Source organism: Phycodurus eques, chromosome 11 (genome assembly GCF_024500275.1).
Source record: "Phycodurus eques isolate BA_2022a chromosome 11, UOR_Pequ_1.1, whole genome shotgun sequence".
NCBI lineage: Eukaryota > Metazoa > Chordata > Actinopteri > Syngnathiformes > Syngnathidae > Phycodurus > Phycodurus eques.
The window spans coordinates 19,836,406-19,859,013 of record NC_084535.1 but is presented as its reverse complement, the minus strand read 5'-3'; the positions used below and the strand labels follow the sequence as shown (position 1 = coordinate 19,859,013).

Sequence of the window (22,608 nt, the reverse complement as noted above, 5' to 3'; positions counted from 1 at the left end):
ACTAAATCTACAACACCATCAATTTTCTTCTCGAGAAAGCTGCATCATGCTTCAGTGTCAGCTCTTCGGCAGTCTATTTTTTGCAAGAAACCAGTTCAGGGCGAGACCCCGAAGATAGCTGGGATAGGCTCCAGCATGCCCTCGGCGACCCTCGTGAGGATAAGTGCTACGGAAAATGGATGGATGGATTTCTGTGAGGGTTCATGCAGTTATTATTGTAGAATATTGTCCATGTAACATTTTTCCTAATTTTGTAACTAGATTCCCATGAGACCATGTGGCCTCTTAAATGCAGGACTTGCAATCTAAATTGGAGTTTACTCTCCTATGCATACTCCAATCTGCTGCTGCTGCTGTAGTTATGGAGTGATGCTTTGTGTTTTGGGCGCAGCTCTGCATTGACCAACTCCAAGCTCGGGTGTAGAGGCAGGTTATGAATGATTAAACACTGTGGAGGCTGAGTATAATGGCTGTCTCTGCTATTGGGTCATGGACACAAGCTGATGCTGTCTGGTCATTTTGGGATGGACTGGTTAGCTGTGCAGTTAGGCATATAATCCCATCTACCAGTTGGTTCATTGATTACAGATTGATGTAGTTTGCCAGCTGCTGCTTGTCTTGTCTGCAGACGAGGCCCTGCCCTTCCGTGTCTTCCACCCTTTTTCTTCCCCCCAAACCGTTATGTGATTGGCTGGTTTGAACACCTACAACTCAGCTGTGGCCTGTTGTCAAAAGCCATATGTCACCACTGAGGAGTGACCCGTCAGCCCCGACAGAAACATATACCGCATTAAATCCAGCTCCCCTTATACAGAAATGGTTTTAGTCATGAAGAAAGTGTACCTAAGGATTTACTTTCATAAATCCCATAATCATCATCTCCAGAGTATTGCAAAAAAAAAAGAGCATCATCATGCATGTCATCATGGAAAACATAATTGTTCTCATTGATCTGAATTAGCACTGTGAGGCCTTTTGTTTTGAAATGTCATTTGCACAATAGTGTTTATAGCACTCATCAAGTCGACAATGTTTAAAAACAAACAAACAGAAGATGAGAAAATGAATAATAATTACAATAATAATGCTTCCCGCATATGCAATTTCCCCCAAAAAAATCTTCTTCAATGTACTCTTATATTCCCATTATACATTTATGACCTGGCAGCTGGTCAAATGAGGCTCACAGTCTAATTGGGTCAAGTAAGGTGAATGTAATTTTATGCCTATTTGAACCTTCTTCCCCTCTAATTGGACTGATTAGCTATGCTTAATTTGCTCCTGGGATCTCCTGTTTGTTTTGAATTCCAAAATAATAAGCATAGTCAAAACAAGCTCTCGAAAATCAGCAGAAATTGTAGTGAGGCCACATTAATGCTTTAAAGAAGCTAATATAGCTTGCTCATGTTTTCTCAGTGGTATAATGTACAGATTTGTAAAAACTTCCAGCGAAGCAAACATCACTCACTTGAATAAATATAATTTTATTCTGAGGACGAAACTATTTTACAGTGTGCAACGTTACGGAAGTAGAATAGGTGCTTCGAAGCTTCCATCGATATATTTCCAAACTCATACAATTCTTTTAAAGTCCAATAAAGGTCATCATTGTGAGCTCCTAGACTGCCCCATTGACTTCAATTTTGCCTTTGCTATTGTATCCTCAAACAATTTTTCATCTTAATTTTCCCTCATAAACATCCACAGTTTCAGCTACTAACAAAATACTATCTAACTGTGAACAAACACAATTAGCCCTCAACATGCATACACAAGGAAAACATGGAGCAAAAAGGTGATTCAGTAATAGATTTACATAAATAATGCACTTGTGTTGAGACCATCCAATGTTAAATCTACCACTTAAATACTAGTGTATTTCCAAATTCCTTCAAATAACTTAGTTTAGCTTTCATATACAGTTCATTCTGATATAATAATTAGCGGAAGGTATATATTATTTGCAAGGGAAAATAAAGGGCCCCAACTCTGAGAAAAGATTGTTGTATTCGGCTCCATCGATGGCTCATGAGATAAGACTTTGCAATTTGAAATTTGTTTTTCCTGAATGTGAAATACTCTTGATATGACCAAAGTCAACCGGAATGGTGACACCGTGCTAGCAAGTGGCACAATCACTTCACAATCACTCTCTGCTCTGAGTGTCTCACTTCAAACCCGTCACACAAATCGCGTGACGACCCGCGCAGGTAAACATTGTCCGTCCCTCCCGAAGGAGATGCTCCTTAGAGCTCCTCGCTCTCCAGTGTGCCCTCAGGAGGGGAGCTGGAGAACAGGAAGGGGCTTGTCTCCGATGTGGGGAAGGCCGATTTGATGTCGAGTCCCTGGCCCGTGAGCGCTGCGTAGCGGCTGCCCACGAGCGCCGCCTTCTTCATGAGTGCCGGTACGCTCTGATGCCACTGCGCTGAAGGTCATAATACACGGTGACATGTATATTCTTCAGTAAAGCCGCTGACAGTTTACGTAGGTACTGCTCACTTTCGTACCATAGATGTCGAGCCTGCAGGTGCAGGCCGCAATCCCAGCCTCGTTTTTGGCTGATACCGTATACCAGCCGGCATCCTCTTTGGTTGTTGGCTGGATGAGAAGGCACACGTATCCTGTGGCATCCTGTTGCATGCTGAAGCAGAAGCAAGAGGAGTTTCAAAGATATCACCATTTTTTTTTAAATGTATGGTTCAAGCTGTAGTGATAGCACACACTTTGGCATTGACAAAAAAACAAAACAAAAAGTAAACCTCATGAAAATCGGTGGAGAAATGAGCAAGTTTTGAATTGATTTCAATGTCCATGCATTGCCTTTGAAGGGAACATCAACCATCCCAACATGGCCGCCACGTAGTCACGTCGGTTCGTCAGGCTGCTACGGTGCGCTGCCGTATAGTCTTCATATCTATGGTCAGAACAGCTACACACATTTCCAGCTTGATTTACAACCCCGACACAGTCTATGAGATGACAGTTGAGCCTCCTCTTGAACTGTTGTATGTTACGTGTTGGCACTGACTCGGCAGGGGCTTGTAATGGGACGTACTGTGTAGCTATTAGCTAAAAAGCTAATTAGGCACTTGGAGCTGTTGCTAGCTGATTGGATAGCAGAGAGTTTTTATGTAAGAAGTGTCTCCGTGGAGTATCTTATGCCAAGATAGTGTTCATACGTGTGGTTTTTTTTTTTTAAGAGTAAGGGGCAGAAAATGACCGGCAAAAACTCCAAATCAAACTAATTAAAATTAGACACATCATGTAGAAAATTAAAAAAATAATAATACAAATTGCCAGTGGCGAATATTAAAAAAAAAAAAAACTTACTCCCTTGCCAAACTTTTTGTCTACTTATTTCAAGTAAAAAAAATAGCTTGAAACAAGTGACAATTGTCTAAAAACAAGGGGATACATCTTATTATTTATTTAAGATTTTGAGTTTTTTCACTGTGGGTGTTTATTTTCAGTTTTTTTTAAAAAAACGAATCAGGTCGCCTTCATTGCCATAACTACATGTGCTAATTCTAGTTTACGTCAGAACACGTTACGATACACTGTTTGGAAATGTCTGCTTTTCAATAGATGGAGACATGCTACTTTTTTAAAACAAGTCACCCAGGTGGAGGTGAGAGACTGTAAAACAAAAAAATACATTATTGCATGATAATGAGTTTGTCTCCGTTTTATTTGTTTTTTTTGTGTAGTTGTTATACTGTATATATTATATTTCTAGCCAGGGGTGAGTCTAGGTCAAGTACTTTGGGTGGGCTGAGCCCATGACCTAATTTTGGAAAGTACCTTGAAAAAGAGCATTTGGTGGATGACCAAGGGTAGGGTCATTATTATTATTATTATTGTTGTTGTTATTATTATTATATCTATGTATTCAATATATTATAAAATTCAGATTTATTGTCAGAAAAGCACATGCCTTTTGTAACAGTATGAATACAATATGAGTATTTCATCTCAGAGGAAAGGAATATTAAAAATATTTTGGCTCGTCTCTTGCTCTATTAAAGAAGAAATAAGTTGTTATCAGGTTACCTCAACATTGTTGGACCACTTTTGACTTTGAAAAAAGTAATGAAAAATTGTCCCCCAAAAATCCTTCTCTCATTATTCTGGCATTTAGCAAATAGAAATAATTTGGGTTATCCTAATTGATCTAAATCAGGAAAAGTTAGTTTGATTTAATGTAGTGAGAAAAAGTGTTTTTTTTTTAAATATAGCGTACGTAATCTGGTTTCAGATGTATATCCAGTGGTGTTTTTCTTTCTCCTTGCTTTTTATAGTCAATACAGAGCAATGATTCAACTGAATAATTAATATCTAGAGATAACCTTGTCTCATTATCCTGATGAGTAATGTCATTACTATGTGACATCACGCTTCTGTCTATATTTTCTCTCCAACAGCCGAGTTGACATACAGTTGCTGTATGTCAATTTTTCTTTGACCTATGGGCAATCATGATCAAATCCTATAAAATGAACAAGCTACCACAGATACAGTATATGTTAGTAGTATATATAGTAGCTATATTCATTACATTCTCATTGGAAAAGATATGATTAAAAAATAAATACACATCATTCACTCATTATGAAGGGGGGTTATTCTTCCAAGTATTGCTGAGCATGCACATCCACATCTTTTCACACAATATGTCTCCGAAAGAAAAAACAACATTTTCTAAAATGACTAAAAGGACGTTAACATTTTCTTTTTTGTGTGTGTTAAAAGTGGTGTTGTATTTTCGTCGGATGTCTCACTGACCTCATTCGGCTCTTCGTTTTGGGAATGGTGTCGTTGTCTTTCTTCCAGAATATAACTGGGTGGGGCATACCCACCACCCGACACTCCATCCTGACGGGGCTCCCCTCAGGGATTCCCATGTTCTGCAACTTCTCCACAAACTGGGGAGGGTGTTTCATTTCTTTCTCTGAAGGGAAAATTCAAACAATGCTGAAAAACCTCCCAGACCTCATCAAATCCTAACTCCTTGATTCGCTATTAACCGCTTCATCGGAAATCTGCTCACCTACAACTTTGAGTTCTAGACTGAAGGAGCTCTGCCCTGCTTTGTTGCTTGCAATGCAGGTGTATGTGCCAGCGTCTTTCTGTGTCAGGGGGTCAATGACCAGAGAGTGGATGCCGTTTTCCCGCACCAGCATCTTGTGGTAAAGATCTGGATAGATGGGCCTACCATTGACCAACCACATGAGCTCGGGATTGGGCAGACCACTCACCTAAAAGACAAACAGGGACTGTTTGTAGGGTGCAAATATTATGTAAAAGTGATGCTCAGAACATGATACCTACCTTACAGTCTAGTCTGCACACCCTCCCCTCATGTGCCAGCATGTCTCCTGGAGCCTGGACGAAGTGAGGCCGGAAAAATCGCTCCTGGGTTTGGTCTCCCTCAACTTCCCGTACACGGGTTCGGACCCTAAAACGCAGAAACCCCAACCTATGAAGTAGTAGAATTAACTTAATTTCCCCCAACCAACTAGAGACCAAGAAAAACAGAACGCAAAATATATTAGTACTTAACATTCGGCACTCCTCCCAATCTTCATTATCACACAGGGGTTCCAAAAAAATGTGTTTTTTTGTAAGTTGTCTGTTTTTTCAGCTGATTTAGGACTTGACATCCGATTCTCTTGTTCAGGTCCGGATTTGAAGGCCGACTAATCCCCACAACCTTCCGACTGTTAGTGTATTTCATTTCCTACAAAGAAGGACTCACACCCCAGTAGGCGGCACGCCCCCAGGTTAAGAACCCCTGATACAGTATAAAGCGAAAATACCTGTACATGTAAACAAAGACAACAACAAAAAAAAACATGGCCATAGTTCAAAAAGTTGACCTGATTGAGCAAAACCAATGTGATATATGGATTCAGCACATCAAAATTGTTCGAAATTACCTAAAAAAAAAAATATATATATATATATATATAAATTTGTTGTTGATCAGTGTCATCATACAGTATCATTGCTTCCCTATTTTGTAGTTTATTTTTGTGTCCATCTTTCTGGATGATAATTTTCTCTCCTTGTTCTTGTTTGCATGAAGAATGACAATATTGACAAATCGTGTTTAAATTTCAATAGTGTGGGGCAAATATTTGTGTCCAGATATTGTTGGTCAAAGGGGGGAAGGGGCTGCCGTGCACCCAGGGGCCCCACAAATGCTCAGGGCCCCTTGACATTTGTTCACTTACCCCCCCCTCCCCCTGGTCGATGCCCCTGAGTGTTAGCATCAAACCTTCAGACACCCGCTAGGAAGCAAAGCATCAGTCATCAGTCAGTCAAGCAAACAAGTCTACGAGAACACCTGAAACTTATTTGGGGTTTATCAAAGCCACTTGAAATTCTGGCAGCTTGTGCTGTCTTGGTTAATTCTGAACATAGCCACATCCCAGTTACAAGAGGGTGTAAACACTTGTGCAATCACATTATTTTAGTTATTTATTTTTACTTCCCCTCTCAAAAATATTTTTAGAAAATCCATATCAGTTGTACAGGTCACATTAATGGTGGAAACACTTTTGAAGTGATTTATCATGGTCTCATTTTTTCATATCACAAAATCCTGGCATTTGAACAAGGCTGTGTAGACTTTTTTTTTTTTTTTCTTGGTCAACTGTAGGATAGATCTCCATTCCTGCTTACCTCTGAGAGTTAATCGGGGCAAGTCGATTTCGGGCTGGTCCTGCTTGGAGCTATCAAATGACCCGAACAGCTTATTCGTCCCTGTTGATTTTCAAATAGTAAATCAGAATTTGTACAGAAGGATGCGGTCATGAGGAGGAAGCTCAGTGCAAGGTGTTACCTGTGGATTTGCTGCCATGATGGTGTAGTTTCCATCATCATCAGCAGTTGTAGATTCTATGTGTAAAGCACATGTCCCATCACCCTCCCTTATCTTCTTGTAATGGATGTTCTTCCTCAAGATCTGCTTTCCCATCTTTGAACCAGTACACCTGATGACATATAATTAAAAAATACTGTATAAAATATGAATGTAAAAGTAGTGTGCTCTTTTGCGCCACTCGACGTCTCACCTTTGGAACAGGGATGCCGACAACTTTACAGGAGAAAGTCACGGGTACGCCCTCCATGGCCTTGAAGTTCTTGAGTTTTTTGTCAAAGATGGGCGCGATGCATTTGCCCGAGGGGACGTCGTCGTGTTGCACGTCATCGTCTGACTCCTCCACTGGCGTTCGCTCCAAGCGGAACTCGATCTCGCTCATTAACCTCTGCTCAAAATTGGAAATTTTGTACTCCTGAAAAAAAAAGGGGAAAATGCTTACATTGAACGCAAACAATGCAACGTTTGTCGTTTTACCTGCAGGAATGTTTTTCTTACTATAATGTCCGTAATAATGCACACAGGCTCTTTAAATTTATGTATTAATCTGACATCAAACATGTGGCCTATATTGATATACAGTAGAACAGCAGTCGTATTGAAGTCAAAATTGGGCTATTTGAGCAAAAACCTATTATATTTAGACTTAATACCACTTCATTGGAAACATGCTGTTGCATCTGCTGACAAAATGGCTGCTGGATAGCAAAAAAAATGCTCATGCAACAAAAAAACCCAAAAAAACATGAGGGGGTAAAACAGAGAACAGAAATGAAATAAGAGCCCTGTGTATTGACTATTTGGAATGTTTTGTTGAGGTTGCCTGAATCGCTCTGACTCATCAGATTACAAAATTCAAGTGAATCATTTTTTTTTTTTACATTTGCTTTTTAAGAACTTAACCAGAGTTATATGATGTCTGATATGATGTGTTTAGGATGTGTGATAAGGACATAGGAAACACAAGCTTAAAAAGGGAAATGAGTGAACTTTGAAGTGAACCAGCAGTAAGTCATGAGCACAATGTAATAGAATTTCTTCGTGCAGGTTATATATTAGTTAATGGATGCTTGAATGGAATTTGATACCAGTCAAAAGTTTGAATAAACAAATCTATTGCATGAGAAATTGTGTCCAAACGTGACCGGCTGGCACTGTATGCTCTATGAAGTGTTGTCATGTTAACGTCCCGAATCAGTGCTTGCAATGAGATGATCCTTGTACCTCATCATAGTTAATGACAGTAGCTGGAATGTTTGGTCCGACAAGGGCTCTGCTCGCTGTTTTCCCCTCAATACTCCGTTTCTATGAGAGGATAGGGATGGATGATGAACTCCCACAAAGACACACAAACCGGCTGGCTGATAGAGAAGCGCACAAACAAGCTAAGGAATGTTACACACGTGCTTGGTTACAGTACATGGACAAAATGACTGCTGGTCATAAATGAGGAGGGAAACATTTTCTGCTGATAGCCCACCCTTTAGAGGAATTATTATTATTACAGAATATGCGTCACAAAGTCAAAAGTGAAATGAGAATTGTGGGTAATTAAAGAGCAGGGACTTCCAACTGACTGGGTGTGCTGGTGGAAACTTGAAAATGTCAATTTTAATATTTGGTGTAAGTTGAAAATATTTCTCAAATTTAGAACAAAACAACCTATGAAAACATTTCTCGGGATGTGAGGCATATAAATCCTAAGGGGACAAGAGGAAAGTCAGTATTTGTACAAAAATCATATATCTACTCAGGTCAACCCTTTGTGCACTTTCAAATGCTGAGGTGTTTGTTTAAATTGAAAAAAAAGTGGTCTACAGTAAGTTTTCCAAAATCAATATGGTTTATGTCCACATAACTGTTGAAAACCAGACTAAACAGCAGACTATAATATTGGTTAGTTTAAAATTAGCGATAACATATACGAACTAACATGTCAAAATCCTCTATCATTCAACTAAATGAAGGGGTGTTTGGTACCTGTTGATAGGCAAAAATGGGAAGATCATCTTTAAATTGGAATTTTTTCTCAATGTCATGAAGAATGGCATCTCTGCTCTCGCGAATGTTTTCAGTTGATTGGAGGCGCGTCTTTGGTACCTTCTTATTCAACCTTAAGAGACAAAAGAAATGTTTTAGAACACGTGACAGTCCACCCACCTCTCCAGTCGTGCGAACAGTCACATGTCCAGTACCCCAAAGGTGCTCCTCTGGGAAGGCCCATGGAGTTAGTCGGCTGAGATGGGGTCAAGGAAGGCAGGATGGAGCTCAGGAAAGCTACTGGGTTTTGGATGGGGCTCGGCGTGGAGCTGCTGGAGGTGGGAGAGGAAGCCTGGGGAGGTGACTGGGCTCTGATGGTGAACGTATTGTTTAAAGTTGGGGCTGAACCCGGCGTGGGGGAGGCTACGAGCAACGTGGGGCTGGTAGGGGACTGGAGCACTCTTGTGGGGAAGGTCCTGGTCGGTGGTGAGAATGGCGGGAGCGTTGGCGAGTTGGCGGCGGAGTAGTTGAGCTCAGCTGCTAGTTCGTGGAGAAGCGGGACTGGGGATTCTGTTGGGGAGGGACTCCTGACGGGTGACATAGTTTGAGCTGTGATGAACTCTTTAGGCCGAGTGTAGTTGAAAGCCTGCGAGGCCGCGGTCAGATTCATGAGGGAGGCGTGGGTGCTTCTCAGGAAAGCAGCTGGAGACGTGACATGATGTGAGGCCGCCGTTGAATCTGTTGAGCTTGAACTGAGATTTGACAATGGCTGAGAGGAAAACTGCGGCGCGGGGGCAGTTCTGGCGAGAACCGCTGCCGACAGGTTGAGGTGGGAGGCATGGATGGTGTTCATCTGGGTCGAAGGTGCCACGCTGAGAGGCGGAGCTGTGTTTAGCTGTGGCATAGGTGGAGGGAACGTAACCAGGGAGGAGGTCTTAACCTGGGAGGTGGATGGAAAGAATCTTTGAGGAGGTGAAGCAGAACCCAGTAATGGTGCAGGAGGCATCGCAGTGTGGGGAGGTGCAGATTTGGGTGTCATCTGCGAGGTGTTGCTAAGGTAGATTGACTGGGAATCACGGTTTTCTCTGAAGGACCAGACTGAACCTTCACGAGAGTTTGCGGCCTCTGGCCTAACATGGAATGTCGGCTGGTTGTGGGGTTGGGCCGGGGGTTCGCTCTCCTGCTGCTGCTCCATAAGAACTTGGTTGTGAAGGAGCTGGAGCTGTGTTGGGTCCCTGTCGGTCAAGTAAAAGCAACATGAGATGAGGTGAGCTGGAAAGACTCTATACATGGTGATTATGAAGGAGGCTCAGTGTTGTCTTCCAATGAATTACAGCTGGTCAAGCCCATAAAGCCCAAAAGCCGTGGGCCAAAGTCAGCATGAAGATGATCTGCCCTTTTATGGACCACCAACAAGTTGTCCACAAAACAACACTGGATAACCTTGAGGAAGAACTCTTTCAATATGCACCCTCAATTGAATCTTACAGTCACAGTTTACATTATATTCAAATACTACTGATTAAAAGAAGGGGGAAAAAAGGTTAAATCTATTACCTTCTTATTTTCTTTTGACCAAACTCCAATCTGATCCTAATCTAGTAGCAGTAATAAAACTTTCCAGGGTGAAAACAACTGATATCGACTACATTTGAAATGTACAGGATAAGCAAAAACTAAATATATTAAACTCAAGTGAACTTACAAGTAGAAAATGCCATCCTTTGTTTTGGAGAGCCTGAAGGTCCACATTGGAGGTCTGCTTGCATGGATTAGTGAATTGTGACTAAGTTGAGCTGAAGGAGGAGCATTTATATTTGGAATGGAAGAGGAGGGGGAGGATCAAATGTTGATAGGATGTGAACTGAAAATGTGATTTGGGTTGTAAAATTTTTTTTTTTTTTTTTTTTCTTCCCGATACTCTACCAGGGTTTCTCATACATTTTCAACTCGAGTGGTTCCTCTCTCGGACCCAAATATATGAGGGGCATTTTGAAAAGTAATGAGCCCAATTTAATTGACTGACTAATAATTGATTTTTCCAGAAATTTTCATACTTTGTAGTTTGTAACAATTATTTAAACTACAAACTGTGAAAATGTCAGAAAAACATTTTATTATTAGTAGGTTAAATTAAATTGAGCTGATTACTTTTTGATGGACCCCTCAGAGAGCATTGCATCGATATAGTATAAAATAATGATAATGAACATGATATGAAAATGTGAACTTGTTTGATAGTCAGTGAAATAGCTTACAGCATCTCTTCTGTTTAGCTTGTTTAGGGTCATGACCCTAAATTCGGGAAGAGCTACTCTACTACTACAGTTGTTCAAGAGCAATGGTTACTTTGTCATTATGAATCTTAATTTATCAGCTCTACTTACAGTTTGGGTTTTGCCAGCACTGGCGGTGGTCCTTTGTTGATCAATGCATCAGAAGGGTCTTCGTCAGGTGGAGCAAATGTGTCACTTTGCTCACCCGCCTCCTCCTCGGGCAGTTTGAAATGTACACGCAGACCGACTCTGGAGCTGGAGCGTGAGTCTTTGTGGTTTGTTAGGACACCTGACTTTAGACAGGAGTTAGGAGGTGGACTGGGGAGTGGCAACAAAACAGATGTCTCATTCTGATGGTTCGAGGCTGCCTTGTGATTGGAACTTATGGCAGGTGATGTCAACACCTGTCCAGACACTCCCTGCTCAGGTACAGCTGGAGCGGTGAGGGGCTTTGGGTGTGGAGCCAGCTGTCCTGTGTCCTCTGGAGGCTCCTGGTGAAGGCTGAGAGGGTCTAAATTGGGGGTGCTCAGACAGCGAGGGTTGAGACTTGGGCTACCAGCCAAGCTGCTGGGTTCTAAACCGTGAAGGCTTGTACGTAAGGTGTCTGGACGGGGCATGCTGGAGCTGTTAGGGTGCAGACGAAGGGTGCTGGTGTTTAAGGAGTCTAAACGTAAGGTGCTATTGACCAACGGATCCAGCCGGATGGTGCTGGAGTGGGGCTTGGCGTTATTGGTCAGAGGAATCTCTGTTTGGGGGTTTACAGGAGGGATGGCGAGATCTGATGCGGAAGGTTCTTGGACTCGACTGGGCTCCACAGTTAAAGTGCAAAACGGCCTAAATGCATGGTTGTTAACATTTTTACCTGCAAAAATCAGATCATCAGATAAGTAAATTCCACGTATTGACATAAGACTAACATGATGCCAGAGTTCTTCTTGTCATATAAAACAGAAGTATCACCTTTGACTTTAAGTGCTGCGCTACTGGATGTTATTCCGTAGGTGTTACTTGCAGTGCAAGTAAACATCCCAGAATCTTCAGGAAAGACCTCAGCAATGACCAGCGTACATATTTCCTCTGGAGAAAGAAAAGTGATACTCACATGATTAAATTCCTTTGATGTGATTGCTGTTGAGAGTCTTGTGAGAAAGAAGACACATGACTTCTTTGACAAAGTAGCACTGAAAGTTTCTTTGTATGTGTAGCTGAGTCTATTTGAAGCTAAGGGAGGTTGAAATGATCTGCCATGGTGATTTGACACAGGATGAGAGACTACCTTATAAGGTGCACAGGCAAAGGAAAGCAGTCCTGGTTTGTGTACAGAAAAGGAGCTGAAGTCTTCACCAAGGACTAAACACTTCAGAGTAGTATGTATGCACACAGCATCATACATACCAAGGCAATAATTATATTTTTCCACAAATAAGGAATTCAAAAAAAGGTACCTGATTCAGCTGGAGGTCTGGGCTCTGAAAACCAAATAATAATAATAATAATAATAATAAATATATATTAATACTGTAACAACAACAGTTAAAACAGATCATCATGAAATTTGGAGGTAAGAGAGTTTTAAAATGGACTCCCCGTGTCTCACTATAGGGCTGTAGAACTATAGATTTCTACTAGCCATTCATCAAAGAAAGGAAATAATAGTGATGAAAATCTTAAAAACAAAGAATTTTACTGTTTCACTGATATAGCCTTGCGTATGTCTTCTTGAACACTTTTGTTGGTGACACCATGAGATTCCACCACTAAAAAGGGGAACCTTACTTGAAAACCTTTTAAACCAATTTACATTATAACAAAGAGGGCAAAGCAGAAGAGCTATGAACTCATTTTTTAATGTCACTTGTTGTTCTTGCTGAACTTATAGCAAAGTGTTGCACTAATTATTAACCAGTGTACAAACACTTTATAAACGTTTCATAAGCATATCATATGAACTATTATGATCTTCTAGTGTTCAATAATTTTCGGTTGTTCACCTTCTATGTTTATGTGACATATCTAAACTCATGTTTTTATCTTCTGGCATTACAGTTTTACATATGGTCTGTGCTTACTTTTTTGCAGGATCCTAAAATCAGGCGAGTCTTCAATGATTTTTGCCTCTTTGTACCAGTCCACTCGAGGGGACGGCACTCCTTTCACACGACACTCTAGCACCACCAGCTGCCCTTCTGAGGCCACCAGGTCCTGCAGACGCTAGCGGTGTGAGAAAAGGGTTCATGTGACGTACAGTCACAACAGAATATAGTACATATCCTTCCAAGACTCATTCTACCTTTGTAAAAACAGGGGCAGCCATAATGGCTTGCCCGTTGAAACCTTCCAGGAGGTTGACGCTAGATGTTTGATTCTGGACATACAAAAAAATGTTAGGAGGAGAAGTATAACAATCATGACAGGGAGTGTGTCTGCTGTTCTACCTCAGGTTGGGATGTTGGAGCTGCGTTGTGGAGTGGCGGCACACAGTTGAAAAGCTGTGGTGTGGCTGCGAGCGAAGCAGCCACTGACACCAGCTGACCCTCTGCCGGTGGTGACGTCGGAAACACTTGCACAGGTATGACGATTGTTTCAGTCTCCTCTGGATAAGGTGTAGATACAACCAAAGCTTGAGAGGGCTCTGGACTTCGAGGTGAGGTGGTTATCGTCTGGGCTGGAACTGGACTTGGAACTTTATGGATCACAAGAGTGCTCAGGTCCTCTGCTAGCTCCCCTGTTGTTTGATTTGCTGAAGCCTCTTTAACTTCTGTGGCAATTTGGCTTGAGAGTGGTGCGGACTTTGACTGTTTTCCCTGCAGGCTTTCAAAATCAGAAAAGAGGAAGACTTACGATTACCAATAAAATGCTTTAGATACCTGTAACCTTAAATGGCGAGAGTAGGAGAACTTACTCAAAGTGCAGTTCCCCCTCAGAGTCTGAAGAAGATGCACCTGTTGGATCACATGTGCATTTGAGCATTTTATAGGCTCTGTAAAGCAGGGGTTCTCAAGCTTTTTGGAACCCCTTACAGGGGAAAATTGTTTCCAAAGTCCCCCTCATAAGCCTAATGGCAAGGAGTCCAGTGGAAGGCATTCAACAGTTAATCGCGCTGAGGGTGCCCTTTATAGTTTGCAAAAGCAGTCATTTAGCAACATGTTGGAAACTTTTGAGCCAAGGTATGTGCTTCCGAGCTGTGCATATTTCCGTGTACAACTCTACTTAAGAGTGTGAGAGAGCTAGAAATGCTGCACACATGCAGGGATGTCAGATCTGTGATACGTCAAAATCATATCAGAGCTTTTAATGGCCCAAAGCTAAGATAGGGAGGAGTAATTGGTTCAGTATATTTGTTTTATTGGCACGCTGGCCCCCATTTCTTGGTATACATAAAAAATTCTTTTTAAAAAAGATATACCATAATTGCGGACTCTCACGTTACAGCTGCAGACCCCAAGGGCTCCCTAGACCGCAGATTGAGAACCACTGCTTTTAGTGATCCAAAGAGAATGAAAGAATCACCTTCGATGTAGATCTCAGCTGAGGTGGAGTCAGTTCCGTAAAAGTTGGATGCGAAGCAGGAGTAACGGCCGGTGTCCTCCTCGAAAGCTTCTGTGATGATCAGAGAGTGCAGCTCGCCATTGGTGAGGATCTGAATGTCAGGGCTGTTCTCCAACTCCTTGCCCTCACAGAACCACCTGCAATTCAGAAAATGAACACCTGCACTCACTGTTTACACCTTCACTATCTAATGACCGTTGATGTGGGTTTGCTATCACAATGATCTCAGTTTGAGGTATTAATTAAATGATTACATTTATTATTGTGGTTGTAGGTTGGAGGTAGTCTTGAAAGCTACAACTATGCAGTGTTTATGAGAGGGTTTTTTGAGTGAGTTAAGAGTGTCCATCATACAGTATAAATATCACTGAGCAAACACTTTCCCTTTTGTCTGTAAAGTACGGCAGTGAGCTTTACGAAGTCCCAAGATACTGTCGACTTGGAGCACAATGATAACAGAGTGCATATTTAAACTCCGAAAACTTGTTTTTAGGTTAGGGCATTTTACCTTTACATAGCCAATGACGAGAGGCTATATGAGATTAGCATTCATGAGTACCCACGTCCTTCCATGTGTGCAACTATAATGATGGAAAGCAATTCATGTGAGTGGGAGAAAATAATTGCTCTACAGTAATCGATGGTTGGTTTTTTGAATTCAGAATTTTCCAATTTACATGTTTGCTGAAATTGAATTCCTGCATGCAGAATGGGTCTTACTTCCAGCAGCTTAGGAAAACATTTTAAAAAAAGGTGAGTTCAAACGTCTCCGGTATTGTAATTAATACAAAATAAATAAATAATAATTCCCGTAGTTTTTAAGGGCATCTAGTAGACTGGTGAGTTTTAGTTGTCAACAGTCTATTTATTTATTGTGAAAATATAACAGTAAACTGACTTCCAATGCTCGTTGCAGCAACATGAGCAGTAGCCATTCAGAACATCTATTTTGAGTCGATGAGTCCTCGATGCTTTCTAAAAATTCAGCCAATAATCAAAGGGGAATGAGGTGAGGTATGCCCGTGGCAAGATGTGAATTTTAAGTCAGTAAATCCCATTCAGTGCGGTCATCAAACTCAACTGATTCAAACATGCACATTCAATATGTCCATTTGTGATTTCTCAGTCAAGGCACAGTGGAATTCCTTTGCAGGCCTCACCGGAATAGTCTCACTGCAGGATGTTCTTTTACAAGAGAGTCATTTGTCATGAGTAAGAGTCTAAATTAAAAACATGAGTGGTAAAGAGGATGGTTGGTGTGCCTCCTCACTGCACCTGTCAGAGCTATTTTCCTTCTGCGGCTCAAAACTAGCGAGGAGATTCCCTCTGGAGCCTGACGGCTTTGAATTAAATGCACAATACTCAACACACATCATGCTAAACTTTTCACACGCAGATACAACCAAGCACATCAACTAAACGTGACAAATGGGAAACTGAAACAATCCAAAAGAAGTGAGTACAACGGATGAGGTTTAGAATGAAAATAGGTTTGGAGAAAAATCTGATGACTAGCTTTTAAAAACAACTTATGCAAAGGATTAAATTAAGTCAGAAACAATGTGAAGTTTCCCCTAAAGAACAAATAAACCATCTTACCAAAGCGTGTTCACACGACTGCCAAGTGTTCAGTTGGTTCCATTATCAGATGAGACTACAGCTCACAGTGCCAGTCCAGTCTAAAAATGGCAGAGCGCTTGCATTCTCCCAGCACAAGCATATGTTAGTGCTTCAACAATGCTCAGTTGGACTAACAAGACCATGCCCCCTCTCCTCTACATCTCCCATACCGTTCTTCATGTTGTCCTGCCTGGAACGTCGTCAAGTGACCACGATTTAATTACTCATCAATTTCTTAAGCAACGTTTTCCAAAGCAAGCAACTATTTTAACCCAAGTCATCACTTTCAACTGAAAAAAAAAAGACACCTCTCACAAAGAGCAGCCTGCAATCATCGACATGCTTCATCTTCAATCACTATCGCTACAGGAGAACTTTTTAAGGACAGAAAAGTAGGTTTATGGAAATTTGAATGTAAAGTGGAACCTCTATAGTTGAGGACCGAGAGGTCTTGCTGGACCAATATTTTTGGGGAAAGAAATACACTTCTAACTTTGCACAAGTCTCAGAGTTTCACCTGCCATCATACGAGTCAGTGTACCTCTTGACAGCTAAGGTCAGCAAGCATCAACGATTTAACCGTGTGTGTCTTCTTTGGTCACTTATTCCAAAAGCCTTAACAAATAGTGTTAAGAGAAGAAGAGGAATATACACTGGAAGTCTCATGTGGTAAACTGACTTGCATTCCAAATTTAAAAGGGTTGGACTCCAATGTCGCCATATTCTTTATTGTTTTTACATTTGACTTGTGACGGTCGTTAACTTTTTTTTTTTTCACGTGTCAATAAAAAACATAATTCAAAAATGAGTTGTGTGAGGCGCGTCTTTGACAGGACTCACCTTTAGTTAAGATTGAGTGATAATTGTTTTGACGTGTTACTATTAATTGCTGTTGTGGTTTTATTAAAATGTTGCCTAATATTTCTCCCAAATCCACAAATATTGGAGGCGGCACAGCAAAACCGAATGGATTCTGTTCGACTTAAAGATGGATTTTATACTGCAGACTCAAGTGCCCAATTCCGATTTAATGGCCATATTTGTTTTGGGTTTTTTTTCTATTTAGATGCGCATTATCAACACATTGAAACATATCTACATGAATAACCACACCCGTGTCAACACGGGCCAGCGACAACACAGAAGGCAACAACAATAAATAAAAAATACAAATATTAATCTTTGCATTTTCCCTGCACTCGCACTGGCAGATATCCAATAAGCATGAGACTTTTGTCCAAAGATATCTGAATCCATGCGTTTTTTTTCTTCATTGGTCTGCCATGATGCATGTTGAAATTGTGCCACTTGAGACTAAGAAATTGGAATTGTGTCGCTTGAACCACACAACGCAAATCCAGACTTGGTGGTTCTACCGTATATACACATTAAAGACTGAATGAATTCTCACAAAAGGAGTCTTATCCAAACACATTAAATAGACCCATCCATCCATTCTCAATACCGCTTATCCTGGTTCGGGATGCAGGGCGCTGCCTATCCCGGCTGACTTCGGGCAAAAGGCAGACTACACCCTGAAGTGGTCATCAGTCAGTTGCATATAGACACAGACAACCATTTGCACTCACATTCACACTGTCGCTGAGGGGGAACTGAACCCACACTGCCCACACCAAAGTCAGACGAGTGTACCACTACACCATCAGTGACCTGACATCGAAGAGATGGTAAATTGAAAATGTCACACAACTTATTCGGTCCCCGTTTTGCAGTGATGACAATTTCCACTTTTATTTCAACAGGGTTGATGTCAGGGTTCTCGAGTTCATCCACACCAAACTCATTCAAGAATGCCTTGCTTGACCTTGCGTTGTGCACTGGGGCATGCTAGAACAGAAAACGGTTCCCACAAGGTTGGAGGCATACTGTTATCTAGGTAAGATTAAGATTCAGGAGGAACTACTGCTTGTTGTGTATGCCCTGACAGATTTATTGCTGTTTTATTTTGGTCCTTAATTGTGTAGCAAGACTCTCCGGACTTCCAAATTGCCCACGCACTGTTTGATTCGCTTTGAATTCACTGTCACTTAAACCCTCGGCCTAGTTTTTCTTTCTCGACTAAAGGGACTCGGCAGACTGCTGATAGTGCTCAACTAGCTTTTCAGCTTGGTAATATGACACAATGAAACAAATGCAGCTGCAAACCTATCCTCTGCTAGCTAATATTAGATCTCCTGTCAGAATGGACTGCCTTGCAGATTTTTGGCTCCTTACCGGACTTCAGGTATAGGGTGTCCTCTGACAATGCAGTCTAACTGGACTTTGCTACCCTCGGGAACTTCTCTGCTTTTCAGTTTTTGGATAAAATGAGGAGGCTCACATACTGGCTCCTCTGCAGATGATGGAGGTTGTGTCAAAATGTAGCTTTCCGGGGCCTCCACCTCTTTGCAGTCAAGCTGCTGCTCCTCAGTAATCCTACCGTCCTGTAACACCACATGACCAATCCCAGAGTCCAGCTGGATCTCTGACTGGTGGCTACCAACGGAACCCGGTCCGTCGTCCGCCACCTGCGCAGACGTGGCCGAGCGCTCCCTGTTGTCTGAGCCATCGAGGTATAGTTTTCCATCGTTGTGGTTCTTGTTCCGACTCCGATGGGCTTTGCACGCTCTCGGTCGTATCCGTTTGGAGGTGTTAGCCTTGAAGAGAGAGGAGAGCTCCTCGATGAAGTCGGCCGCCTTGTTGAGGAACTCCTTCTTGGACTGGGTCTCCACCCCAAACGGGGAGTTCCTTGGCGACTTGTTCAAGTGGTTTAGACCTTCACTCCTGTTCCTCATCGTGTTGTCCTGCCGCACAGAGGCTGTGTGTGGTACTCTGTCCGGTGTGGAGTTTGGTTGTGTGGCTGGCAGGTCAACTGGATGTGTGAAAGGCACAATGGAGGGTGTGTATGGAACAGCAGAGGGCTTTGCTAGGTGAATAGACGAAGAAATGGAAGCCGAGGCAGATGGAGTGACAGCGGCCTTGACCTCTGCCCTCTCCTCACGGGGCTCGTGTCCGATGGCCTGGCGGGCCAAGTTAACGCTCTTATCCAGCTCTTCTTGGCTGAGGAACGCCGACAGGTCTGGCATTTGGCTTTCATGGAGACCTGCCGAGTCCTCAGCCTTTCCTTTGAGCGAGCCAAAAATCTGAATGCGTGACGATGAAGCGTCAGAGCGGCTCATCTCGCTGTGACGCTGCTGGGCTCGGGCCTCGGCCAGGTAGCTCTCCCTTAAGAGCTGAGAGAGCGACGGTGGCGGCTCAGCTGTGTTCTCTTGCATACTGGGGGAAGAATCAAAAAGCATCTATGAGATTCCTTTGCTCCCTTCACTAATCTTGTGGCTAACTGACAATTGACATACACTACTAACTACATAGATGGCCCTTTATGAAGGGTTGTCAGGGACATAATCGGTATAAACCAAACTGTGATTTTTGGCGTACAGTTACACCCTACCAATTAGACATTTATGCGGTTACACCATTATAAGCCCCGAAGACAACCATGGCAATGATGTGGCCCGCAATGACAACAGGCTTGAAACCCCTGCTCTAAAAAAAGACAAATTAAGGCATACTAATCAAATGGGTTTCTCTGGCTACTCAGGCTTCACATTCTAAAAACGTGTGTCGGGCTCATTGAGGATTCTAAATTGTCCGTTGGTGTAAGTGTGAGTGCGAATGGTTGTTTGTCTACGCATATCAGCGCTGTGATCGATTGGCTACCAGAACTGGGTGTACCTTGCCCGGCACCCAAAGTCGCCCGGGATAGGTTCCCACTCAACTGAGACCTTAGTGGAGAATAAGTGGTGTAGAAAATGGATGGGTGGATGGATACTGATAAAGTACACCAGCCTTTGTTGTCAATATGAATACAGAAGCTAAAAGATCTGGTCAAAATAATTTTATTTTAGACTTATTCCAGCCTAGTCTTAACAGGGTGCCAGGTTCGATAGGATACAGACTCCCCCACCCCCGTCCCAATGTCTGCAAAGTTTCCGCCTTGCATAATTTTTTGACACTTAAGCATGAGCAAGTTATGGAATACAGACACGAGATAGGGTGCGCACATGCTACTGACACTCAAATCAGTGCGATTAAGTGCGCTGCGATGCCCTTCCAGCGGACCTGAAAGTGCAGCTGTTGTGTACATTAATCCTTTGCAAACAGACTCCAAGCCCACGAAGTCCGATCTAATAATAGCTGGAGCTCAGTTTACATGAAGAAAATCAACAAAGAAAAGCAGCTTCCCTCATCTTGTGTGACCTTGTGATCATGAGCTTGATCAGTCAAACAACAATCACTAATCAAATCAAAACAAAACAAAGTGTCGCGAATGATCATAAATCGAGACTACCGAGTGAAGTGAAACGTTTTGTTTTTATGACCCGGCCCGTGCTGAACAAACAGACCACCACACTAGGGGGGTACAAGTAATTGAATTAAGAAACAGCTTTCGCAGTCGAGATCTAAAAGTAGACTGAAGTCCATCGTGTCAGAGATTTTCTGAGGCTGATGCCAAAGGACACCATGCAGGAATAATGACTTGAAGGGATGTTGTGTTTTTTACCTTCAGAGTAAGCCCAGCTGGCCTCTGGGAAAGGACTGTTGTATCTTCAGGGTGCACCTGTGCTCAAAGTGGGAGATTCCGGTCTTCCACTTGGAACAATCGTGGGACATAGGCAGCTGCCCAGCTTTCCCGCTTTTCTCGCACAGAGTTACCTTTGGCGTTTACAGGGAAATGTGAAGGCGAGTATAGCTAGGGCAACCTGTCAGCAGTAAAAGTAGCAACATTCGTCAGCGCCGCGGTCGCAGGTTATTTTGGGGAGGCCTGGCCCATATGTCTGGGAGGCGTCCGTGCTCATTGGCCAGCGGGAGAATGCTGTAAAGGGATTCCACCTTCGCCGGTCTGCCAGGGAGCACCATCCTACAGATTTAGAAGCCCCTTACCCAGCGCCTCACACACCCACACCGTCAACTGTCAACACTGCAGATTAAGAGCAATCACAGTTTGCAAACATTTGGATAGTTCTCCTGGTGCATTTAGTTTCTTGATTATGTTGTTTGCAGCTTCTGAGCAGAGTGCACTTTGTGTATAGTTTTATTGAAATGTCCATCCATCCATCCATCCATTTTCTGAGCCGCTTCTCTTCACTAGGGTCGCGGGCGTGCTGGAGCCTATCCCAGCTGTCATCGGGCAGGAGGCGGGGTACACCCTGAACTGGTTGCCAGCCAATCGCAGGGCACATAGAAACAAACAACCATTCGCACTCACAGTCATGTCTACGGGCAATTTAGAGTCTCCAATTCATGCATGTTTTTGGGATGTGGGAGGAAACCGGAGTGCCCGGAGAAAACCCACGCAGGCACGGGGAGAACATGCAAACTCCACACAGGCGGGACCGGGGATTGAACCCCGCTCCTCAGAACTGTGAGGCTGACGCTCTAACCAGTCGGCCACCGTGCTGCCTTATTGAAATGTATTTTTGATAAATGTAAGAAATGCATCCACAGTGGAATGATACTCTGCTCACTGGACCTAAACATTCTAAAGAGATCCAAATATCAAAACTTCTGCCCTTACAAAGATAACTTAAGAGAAATATAACTTCAAAACAATCAAAATCGCAGGGCACAGACAATTTTGAGTTTTCAGTTTACCTACCATGTGTGGTTTTGGACTGTGGGAGGAAACCGCAATACCTGGAGAAAACACATGCAAGCACGGGGAGAACATGCAAACTCCACACAGGTGAGGCCGGATTTGAACCCGGGTCCTCAGAACTGTGAGGCAGATGAGCTAACCAGTTGTTCACTGTGCCATCAGGTAAAAATACTATCCAAACTTAAAACAATTTTAAACTAAATATGGAATATTTTTATGGGTTACAGGGATGAAAATGGGATGTGACAGTTGTCAAGTGTGTTACCAATTATTTGTTTATGTTAATTATTATTTTGCTACTCCTCTGACTATAGTGTTTTTGTTGTTTGGTTGTATATATATGCACACTTCTTCATTATCACGTTGTTGTTCATTCGTATTATCATGAAGGCAGAATAGAAATAAATTAACAGAATATGGAGAAGATTTTATTAGTTTTGACCAGCGATTCTCAAAGTGTGGTCTCCCTCTAGTCCCTCTAGTGGTACATGAAAGTATCACTGCCCAAGTACAATTCTGTTGTATTTGACTTGGGCCTGGTACACAAAAGGTTTTAAAATAATAGATTATTTACTGCTACAGACCCCAAACATGAAGATACCACAAACTCACAGCGTACAAAAAGTTGTTTCCTGTTGGTC

At 42.4% G+C, this 22,608-nt stretch overlaps 1 protein-coding gene and 1 long non-coding RNA gene across 3 annotated transcripts in view; one reads left to right on the top strand and one right to left on the bottom strand.

Annotated features, from left to right (window-relative positions):
• LOC133410212 (uncharacterized) overlaps positions 1-22,608 on the top strand; it is a 58,162-nt gene that overhangs the window by 12,340 nt on the left and 23,214 nt on the right. Inside the window, exon 3 of one of the 2 annotated variants that reach the window (XR_009769507.1) lies at positions 13,580-13,708. The exons of the other annotated variant lie outside the window; for it this stretch is intronic. This is a non-coding gene — a long non-coding RNA (uncharacterized LOC133410212). The remainder of the gene's footprint in view (positions 1-13,579; positions 13,709-22,608) is intronic. 2 annotated transcript variants of the gene reach the window in all.
• Positions 1,498-22,608, bottom strand: part of mypn (myopalladin) — a 25,200-nt gene continuing 4,089 nt past the window's right edge. The window contains 22 exon segments of the mRNA XM_061691071.1: positions 1,498-2,425; positions 2,508-2,641; positions 4,783-4,948; positions 5,048-5,255; positions 5,329-5,455; positions 6,685-6,734; positions 6,736-6,765; positions 6,845-6,976; positions 6,978-6,995; positions 7,077-7,298; positions 8,108-8,188; positions 8,864-8,996; positions 9,079-10,098; positions 11,251-12,001; positions 12,100-12,216; positions 12,585-12,608; positions 13,209-13,350; positions 13,430-13,504; positions 13,575-13,950; positions 14,042-14,081; positions 14,650-14,825; positions 18,544-19,584. Coding sequence (XP_061547055.1) covers positions 2,247-2,425; positions 2,508-2,641; positions 4,783-4,948; positions 5,048-5,255; positions 5,329-5,455; positions 6,685-6,734; positions 6,736-6,765; positions 6,845-6,976; positions 6,978-6,995; positions 7,077-7,298; positions 8,108-8,188; positions 8,864-8,996; positions 9,079-10,098; positions 11,251-12,001; positions 12,100-12,216; positions 12,585-12,608; positions 13,209-13,350; positions 13,430-13,504; positions 13,575-13,950; positions 14,042-14,081; positions 14,650-14,825; positions 18,544-19,583 — 5,241 coding nt within the window. The 5' untranslated portion in view covers position 19,584 and the 3' untranslated portion in view covers positions 1,498-2,246.